This window comes from Nerophis lumbriciformis, linkage group LG20, assembly GCF_033978685.3.
Source record: "Nerophis lumbriciformis linkage group LG20, RoL_Nlum_v2.1, whole genome shotgun sequence".
Taxonomy (NCBI): Eukaryota; Metazoa; Chordata; class Actinopteri; order Syngnathiformes; family Syngnathidae; genus Nerophis; species Nerophis lumbriciformis.
Window position 1 is genome coordinate 207,598 of NC_084567.2, and position 9,903 is coordinate 217,500.

Below are 9,903 nucleotides of genomic sequence, written 5' to 3' on the forward strand. Positions count from 1 at the left end.
TATGATAAGTGATGATGTTGGAAGTTGCATTTGATTAGCGATGCTTTAGCATGTAACATATGATAAGTGATGATGTAGGAGTCACGTTCGAGAAGTGACGCCGTAGCGTTTGATTAGTGATGCTGTAGCATTTTAAAAGCGACGCTGTAGCATGTTAGCGTTTGATTAGTGATGCTGGAGAATATAACTTTTGATCACTGATACTGTAACATGTAGCGTTATATTAGTGATGCTGTAGCATTTGATAAGCGACACTGTAGCATGTTAGCATTTGATTAGTGATGCTGGAAAATATAACATTTGATTACTGATACTGTAACAAGTAGTGTTTGATAAGCGATGCTGTTGCATGTTAGCTTTTAATAAGTGGCATGTAGTGTTTGATAAGCGATGAAAAAGCATGATAGCATTGGAGTACTGATGCTTTAGTGTGTAACATTTGATTATTGATAATGTAACATGTAGTGTTTGATAAGTGGTGTAGTGTTTGATTAGTGTTGCTGTAGCATGTTAGCATTTGATTAGTGATGCTGTAGCGTGTTAGCATTTGATTAGTGATGCTGTAGCATGTTAGCATTTGATTAGTGATGCTGTAGCGTGTTAGCATTTGATTAGTGTTGCTGTAGCATGTTAGCATTTGATTAGTGATGCTGTAGCGTGTTAGCATTTGATTAGTGATGCTGTAGCGTGTTAGCATTTGATTAGTGATGCTATTTAATGTAGCATATTTGACCAGCGCTTGTGTGGCATGAAGTAAAAGCGGTTGTCACGCAGAGTGCCGCTGGTCCTGGAGCTTTGGCACGTGGATGCTAGCAGCAGAGAGCAGCTGATTGGCCGAGGCTCGCTGCAGTTGTCTCACTTGCTGGGCGCTGACAGACGTCAGTACCTGGCAGCCACAGGAGAGACCGGCTGGCGTCAAACTCACCAGGACAGGATCCCCTTCTTCAGTCCTCAGAGGTTAGAGCACGCTCACTGACATACCATATATGTGTTGCTCTTCTTCTTTCACTGCTGCCCCCCAGTGGACATACCATATATGTGTTGCTCTTCTTCTTTCACTGCTGCCCCCCAGTGGACATACCATATATGTGCTCTTCTTCTTTCACTGCTGCCCCCCAGTGGACATACCATATATGTGCTCTTCTTCTTTCACTGCTGCCCCCCAGTGGACATACCATATATGTGCTCTTCTTCTTTCACTGCTGCCCCCCAGTGGACATACCATATATGTGCTCTTCTTCTTTCACTGCTGCCCCCCAGTGGACATACCATATATGTGCTCTTCTTCTTTCACTGCTGCCCCCCAGTGGACATACCATATATGTGCTCTTCTTCTTTCACTGCTGCCCCCCAGTGGACATACCATATATGTGCTCTTCTTCTTTCACTGCTGCCCCCCAGTGGACATACCATATATGTGCTCTTCTTCTTCTTTCACTGCTGCCCCCCAGTGGACATACCATATATGTGCTCTTCTTCTTTCACTGCTGCCCCCCAGTGGACATACCATATATGTGCTCTTCTTCTTTCACTGCTGCCCCCCAGTGGACATACCATATATGTGCTCTTCTTCTTCTTTCACTGCTGCCCCCCAGTGGACATACCATATATGTGCTCTTCTTCTTTCACTGCTGCCCCCCAGTGGACATACCATATATGTGCTCTTCTTCACTTCCAGTGAGAAAGTGGCAGAGTTGAGCTACATGGCCACGCTGGACGACTTTGGACTGCTTCACGTCAAAGAGATACCTGCGCCACAGTCCACCCAGGTTCACATCAAAGAGATACCTGCGCCACAGTCCACCCAGGTAGGTAGGTAGGTGTGTGCGTGAAAGATGAAGTTGTCATCATGGTGAATTAGCTGTACCGCTTTTTTCTCTGCTCTCAGACCAAACTGCAATATAATTATTAAAGAGTCATTCTGTTAGTGATTCATTTACTTTTTTGGTAAAGTAATGAGTAACTATAATTGATTACTCTTTAAAAGTAATTTTCAGAACACAGTCATGATGCAGTTGGCAGGTTGGTGTTCCTTTGTGTGTACGTCCTATAATAATGTTTATTGTGTGTAGGTCCTATAATGTTTATTGTGTGTATGTCCTATAATAATGTTTATTGTGTGTATGTCCTATAATAATGTTTATTGTGTGTAGGTCCTATAATGTTTATTGTGTGTATGTCCTATAATAATGTTTATTGTGTGTAGGTCCTATGTTTATTGTGTGTATGTCCTATAATAATGTTTATTGTGTGTATGTCCTATAATAATGTTTATTGTGTGTAGGTCCTATAATGTTTATTGTGTGTACGTCCTATAATAATGTTTATTGTGTGTATGTCCTATAATAATGTTTATTGTGTGTATGTCCTATAATAATGTTTATTGTGTGTATGTCCTATAATGTTTATTGTGTGTATGTCCTATAATAATGTTTATCGTGTGTAGGTCCTATAATAATGTTTATTGTGTGCACGTCCCATAATAATGTTTATTGTGTGTATGTCCTATAATAATGTTTATTGTATGTACGTCCTATAATAATGTTTATTGTGTGTATGTCCTATAATAATGTTTATTGTGTGTATGTCCTATAATAATGTTTATTGTGTGTATGTCCTATAATAATGTTTATCGTGTGTAGGTCCTATAATAATGTTTATTGTGTGTACGTCCCATAATAATGTTTATTGTGTGTATGTCCTATAATAATGTTTATTGTGTATGTCCTATAATAATGTTTATTGTGTGTATGTCCTATAATAATGTTTATCGTGTGTAGGTCCTATAATAATGTTTATTGTGTGTACGTCCTATAATAATGTTTATTTTTTTAGTAGGTGAATTATTTTCATGTTGCTGCTGATGTTTAAACATGTCCTAAAACAGGGCACTTTATTTCACATTTTGCTTTTTTGTGTATTTGTTAGCGGAAGAATTGAGAATAGCTAAATGTTTTTTTAAAGAAGGTTGGAGATTTTATATTTGACTTTTCTTATATTATTTTCAAGGCTTTTCCTCTTTTCTTATCTCAAAACTCCTCTTAAGTTGGGATGCTCTAATTCAAGACCTACTTTTCTTACTCGTTGGTACTTGTTTTTGTGTATTTGGGAACCCCGTCAGCCCTGAAGAAGTCCAATGAAGGCATGGTGGAGATGTCAAGGAGTAGTTCCAAACTATATTACTAGATTATATGGCTTTTCTTAGTGTCAGTGCTAGCATGTCTGCCTTTGACTCATCATATTGAAAATGTCAAATGCATTTTCATCCTACAAAATGTTGTGCTACAGAAATGTTTCTGCGCTACTCATTTTTTCCACTTGGTAGCACCAGTGCTACTAGTGGAAAAGAGAAGCGGACAGCCCTGATGGACAAATTAAAGATGGAGGTTGTCATCTTCTCACCAGAGTGAACATGCTGCTCCTTTGACAACACCTGCCTCGCCCCTTGTGTCAGCCCCGCCCCTTGTGTCAGCCCCGCCCCTTGTGTCAGCCCCGCCTCCTGTGTCAGCCCCACCTCCTGTGTCAGCCCCGCCTCCTTTGTCAGCCCCCCCGTGCCCACGGGACACACAAGAGTACCACAAGGCTCTGGAGTTGGAACTGTGGAAGGAGAAGCAGGAGGACGACTTCAATGATCAGGTAAAGGCAGGAAGTACTCTGATTTATTTCTTTGTTGACACGCTTCTTTCCTATCTTTTAAATGTTTCTTGCTTTGCATTGTGTGTGTGTGTGTGTGTGTGTGTGTGTGTGTGTGTGTGTGTGTGTGTGTGTGTGTGTGTGTGCGCAGCTGAGGAGGAAGGAGTTGGTGCACATGCAGGCGTTGGCAGAAGAGTGGATGCGGCGTGATGGTGAGAGAGAGGCGTGTGTCAAGAAGAAGGTAGACTGTCAAGTGGTTGTTCACACTGAACATGATGTCATGCAATGATCTCATGGATGATGTCATCACTAGGAGATGGAGTGTGACCGTTTGGAAGAAAAACTTCAGTCAACTTTAGTTGATCTGGAAAAGAAAGACAAAGAACTCACTGAGGACAAACTCAAGGTCACTCTCTTCTCCTTTTACTATTAATACTACTTTTACCACTATTACTACCATCATTACTACTACTCGTAGTAGGACCTCTACTATTACTACTACTACTTTAACTACTATTATTACTACTACTACTATTTTTACTACTATTTATACTATTACTACATTATTACTACTATTACTGTCATTACTACTACTACTACGTTTACTACCATTACTACTAGTACTGCTACTATTACTGTCATTACTACTACTACTACTACGTTTACTACCATTACTACTAGTACTGCTACTATTACTGTTATTATTACTACTACTTTTACTACCATAACTTCTAGTACAGCTACTATTACTGTTATTATTACTACTACTTTTACTACCATTACTTCTACTACTACTACTATTACTGTTATTATTACTACTACTTTTACTATATATTATAAGGCGCACCTTCAATGAATGGCCTATTTTAAAACTGTGTTCATATATAAGGCGCATAGAATAGAGGCTACAGTAGAGTCTGTGGTTACGTTATGCATCCATTAGATGGAGCTGCACTAAAGGGAATGTCAAGAAAACAAATAGTGATGGTACTGACACTTCTACTTCTGTTCAACAACCAGTTTGTCCTCCAACTGAAGCCATCTGGCTTTCTTCCCTCTGTTTAGTCTTCTTTACTCGGCACAGGTCATCATGTTGCTTCCGCACCATTCATTCCTTAATGTTCAATTCTCTCGCTGCTGCTCTATTCCCGTCTTCTACTGCGTGACTGATCGTCTTAAGTTTAAACTCTGCATCATAAGCGTGTCTCTTAATAGGAGGCATTTTACGGGTCTTTACATAAAGTTTAGATCTCGCAAGCAGCCGCCGACTTCATTTCCCCCCGTAGAAGAAGAAGCGCTTCTTCTACGGTAAGCAGCCGTAGAAGGGGGAAATGAAGTCGGCGTAGTTACCGTAGTTGCGAGACCTGTTGTGGCTCAATATTGGTCCATATATAAGGCGCGCCGGCTTATAAGGCGCACTGTCAGCTTTTGAGGAAATTGGAGGTTTTTAGGTGCGCCTTATAGTGCGGAAATACGGAACTTGTATGACTTCTATTACTACCATTATTACTACTACTATTACTGCCATCATTACTACTATTATTACTACTGTGATTACTTCTACTTTTACTACTACTATTACTACCATTCTTACTACTGCTTTTATTACCACTATTACTATCACATCTACTGCTATTGTTCTCACTACTAGCACTTCTACTGCAAGTACTACTACTCAGTCTACTATTACTAGTCCTTGTATTACGGTTGACTGATGTTGTGTCAGACCCAAAGGATGCAGCACTTCTACTACTCCTTGTACAAGTACTACTACTCAGTCTACTACTATTACTAGTCCTTGTATTAACGGTTGAGTGATGTTGTGTCAGACCCAAAGGATGCAGCACTTCTACTACTCCTTGTACAAGTACTACTACTCAGTCTACTACTAATACTAGTCCTTGTATTAACGGTTGACTGATGTTGTGTCAGACCCAAAGGATGCAGCACTTCTACTACTCCTTGTACAAGTACTACTACTCAGTCTACTAATGCTAGTCCTTGTATTAACGGTTGAGTGATGTTGTGTCAGACCCAAAGGATGCAGCGAGACCTTCTAGCCGAGCACAAGCTGAGCCAGCAGGAGTCTGATGAGAAGAGCAGGAGGTTGCAGCTGGAGTGCGACCACCGAGTGGCGCTGGAGAAAGACAAAGTGCGACTGATAGAGGACGAGCGAGCGCGGCTCCTCAGGCAGGTAGGCCACGCCTCCAACATGTCCGCCAGATGAAGTAGTGAACACCAGTGTGTGGCAGTTGTCAGACGCAGAGAACCGCATCAGACTTCAGGAGAAAGAGTTCCAGAAGTACAAAGAACAACAAAACGTCAGACCCGAAGTACGTCTGCAGTCTGAGATCAACATCCTGACTCTGGAGAAGGTAAAGTACGGAAGTACACCTTCTTGCAGAAGCAACATATCACAGTGTCACCACCATGTTGTACCAAAGTACACCTTCTTGCAGAAGCAACATATCACAGTGTCACCATGTTGTACCAAAGTACAGCTTCTTGCAGAAGCAACATATCACAGAGTCACCATGTTGTACCAAAGTACACCTTCTTGCAGAAGCAACATATCAGTGTCACCATGTTGTACCAAAGTACACCTTGCAGAAGCAACATATCACAGTGTCACCATGTTGTACCAAAGTACACCTTCTTGCAGAAGCAACATATCACAGTGTCACCACCATGTTGTACCAAAGTACACCTTCTTGCAGAAGCAACATATCAGTGTCACCACCATGTTGTACCAAAGTACACCTTCTTGCAGAAGCAACATATCACAGTGTCACCATGTTGTACCAAAGTACACCTTCTTGCAGAAGCAACATATCAGTGTCACCATGTTGTACCAAAGTACACCTTGCAGAAGCAACATATCACAGTGTCACCATGTTGTACCAAAGTACACCTTCTTGCAGAAGCAACATATCACAGTGTCACCACCATGTTGTACCAAAGTACACCTTCTTGCAGAAGCAACATATCACAGTGTCACCATGTTGTACCAAAGTACACCTTCTTGCAGAAGCAACATATCACAGTGTCATCATGTTGTACCAAAGTACACCTTCTTGCAGAAGCAACATATCACAGTGTCACCATGTTGTACCAAAGTACACCTTCTTGCAGAAGCAACATATCAGTGTCACCATGTTGTACCAAAGTACACCTTCTTGCAGAAGCAACATATCAGTGTCACCATGTTGTACCAAAGTACACCTTCTTGCAGAAGCAACATATCACAGTGTCACCATGTTGTACCAAAGTACACCTTCTTGCAGAAGCAACATATCACAGTGTCACCATGTTGTACCAAAGTACACCTTCTTGCAGAAGCAACATATCACAGTGTCACCATGTTGTACCAAAGTACACCTTCTTGCAGAAGCAACATATCACAGTGTCACCACCATGTTGTACCAAAGTACACCTTCTTGCAGAAGCAACATATCACAGTGTCACCATGTTGTACCAAAGTACACCTTCTTGCAGAAGCAACATATCACAGTGTCATCATGTTGTACCAAAGTACACCTTCTTGCAGAAGCAACATATCACAGTGTCACCATGTTGTACCAAAGTACACCTTCTTGCAGAAGCAACATATCAGTGTCACCATGTTGTACCAAAGTACACCTTCTTGCAGAAGCAACATATCAGTGTCACCATGTTGTACCAAAGTACACCTTCTTGCAGAAGCAACATATCAGTGTCACCATGTTGTACCAAAGTACACCTTCTTGCAGAAGCAACATATCAGTGTCATCATGTTGTACCAAAGTACACCTTCTTGCAGAAGCAACATATCACAGCGTCACCATGTTGTACCAAAGTACACCTTCTTGCAGAAGCAACATATCACAGTGTCATCATGTTGTACCAAAGTACACCTTCTTGCAGAAGCAACATATCACAGTGTCACCATGTTGTACCAAAGTACACCTTCTTGCAGAAGCAACATATCAGTGTCACCATGTTGTACCAAAGTACACCTTCTTGCAGAAGCAACATATCACAGTGTCACCATGTTGTACCAAAGTACACCTTCTTGCAGAAGCAACATATCACAGAGTCACCATGTTGTACCAAAGTACACCTTCTTGCAGAAGCAACATATCACAGAGTCACCATGTTGTACCAAAGTACACCTTCTTGCAGAAGCAACATATCAGTGTCACCACCATGTTGTACCAAAGTACACCTTCTTGCAGAAGCAACATATCAGTGTCACCATGTTGTACCAAAGTACACCTTCTTGCAGAAGCAACATATCAGTGTCACCATGTTGTACCAAAGTACACCTTCTTGCAGAAGCAACATATCACAGAGTCACCATGTTGTACCAAAGTACACCTTCTTGCAGAAGCAACATATCACAGTGTCACCATGTTGTACCAAAGTACACCTTCTTGCAGAAGCAACATATCAGTGTCACCATGTTGTTGAAGGTGGAGTTGGAGAGAAAGTTGGAGTCCACCACCAAGTCCAAACTTTACTACAAGCAGCAGTGGGGCCGCGCCCTCAAAGAACTTGCACGCTTTAAAGAGGTACTTACTACTCACGCTACTTCTATGTACAACTTGACTTACCTTTGTCCTCGCTATGCAGTATTACTTTGCTACTAGGTGTGTAACCATCTATTCATTTATATTACTAAGATTCAACTCAAACACTCCCATTTTTCATGAGTTGAACTCTAAAACTTGTACCAGATACACCAAAGACCTTTTCTTCTCAAATATTGTTCACAAATCTGTCTAAATCTGTGTTAGTGAGCATTTCTTCTTGGCCAAGATAATCCCTCCCACGTCCCAGGTGTGGCATATCAAAATGCTGATTAGGCTGCCACAATAAAAGGCCACTCTGAAATGTGCAGTTGTATCACAAGTTTTGAGGGAGTGTGCAGTTGACATGCAGACTGCAGGAATATCCACCTGAGCTGTTGCCCGTGAATTTAATGTCCAAAGGCGTTTCAGAGAATTTGGCAGTACATCCAACTGGCCTCACAACCGCAGACCAAGTGTTATCACACCAGCCCAGGACCTCCACACCTCCATGATCGTCTGAGACTAGCCACCCGGACATCTGCTGCAACAATTGTTTTGCAGAACCAAAGAATGTCTGCACAAACTGTGAGAAACCGTCTCAGGGAAGCTCATCTGCATGCTCGTGGTCCTCATCGGTGTCTCCACCTGACTGCGGTTTGTCCTTGTAACCCACTTGAGTGGGCCAGGGCTCACCTTCCATGGCGTCTGGCACATTGGAGAGGTGTTCTCCTCACGGATGAATCCCACTTGTCACTTTTCAGGGCAGATGGCAGACAGAGTGTGGGAGAGCGCTTTGCTGATGTCAGTGTTGGGAATGGAGTGGCCATGGTGGGGTGGGGTTATGGTATGGTCAGGTGTATGTTATGGCCATGGTGAGTTGGGGTTATGGTTTGGTCAGGTGTATGTTATGGCCATGGTGGGGTGGGGTTATGGTATGGTCAGGTGTATATTATGGTCATGGTGGGGTGGGGTTATGGTATGGTCAGGTGTATGTTATGGTCATGGTGGGGTGGGGTTATGGTATGGTCAGGTGTATGTTATGGCCATGGTGGGGTGATGTTATGGTATGGTCAGGTAGGGCTGGGCGATATAGCCTTTTATTAATATCTCGATATTACGGTCAGGTCTATGTTATGGTACGGTCAGGTGTATGTTATGGTACGGTCAAGTGTATGTTGGTCAAGTGTATGTTATGGTACGGTCAGGTGTATGTTATGGTACGGTCAGGTGTATGTTATGGTACGGTCAGGTGTATGCTTTGGTACGGTCAGGTCTATGTTATGGTACGGTCAGGTGTATGTTATGGTACGGTCAGGTGTATGTTATGGTACGGTCAGGTGTATGTTATGGTACGGTCAGGTGTATGTTATGGTACGGTCAGGTGTATGTTATGGTACGGTCAGGTGTATGTTATGGTACGGTCAGGTGTATGTAATGGACAAGAAGTACATTGTATTGATGGCACATAATGAGATCCATTGTTGTGCCATTCACCCCAGACCATCACCTGGTGTTGCAGCATGACAAGGCACGGCCCAATGTTACAAACAATTCCTGGAAGATGAAAACATTTCTTGCATACTCAGCAGACATAGTCAAACTTGTACTTCTTTGACTTCAACTCATGAAAGATGGCAGCAAAAACTAAAGTGTTGCGTTTCCAATTTTGTTCAGTATACATCCTTCTGTGCTCGTGTGCTATATCTATATCTATATCTAT

At 42.1% G+C, this 9,903-nt stretch overlaps 1 protein-coding gene across 2 annotated transcripts in view; it reads left to right on the forward strand.

Moving 5' to 3' along the window:
- cep120 (centrosomal protein 120) overlaps positions 1 to 9,903 on the forward strand; it is a 30,577-nt gene that overhangs the window by 10,015 nt on the left and 10,659 nt on the right. For both annotated transcript variants that reach the window (XR_009817403.1, XM_061979940.1), the window contains exons 10-17: positions 775 to 957; positions 1,679 to 1,808; positions 3,406 to 3,636; positions 3,785 to 3,874; positions 3,947 to 4,039; positions 5,666 to 5,827; positions 5,886 to 6,008; positions 8,085 to 8,183. Coding sequence is in view for 1 of the 2 variants with exons in the window: in XM_061979940.1 (XP_061835924.1) it covers positions 775 to 957; positions 1,679 to 1,808; positions 3,406 to 3,636; positions 3,785 to 3,874; positions 3,947 to 4,039; positions 5,666 to 5,827; positions 5,886 to 6,008; positions 8,085 to 8,183 (1,111 nt within the window). In the remaining variant the exon portion in view is untranslated. The remainder of the gene's footprint in view (positions 1 to 774; positions 958 to 1,678; positions 1,809 to 3,405; positions 3,637 to 3,784; positions 3,875 to 3,946; positions 4,040 to 5,665; positions 5,828 to 5,885; positions 6,009 to 8,084; positions 8,184 to 9,903) is intronic.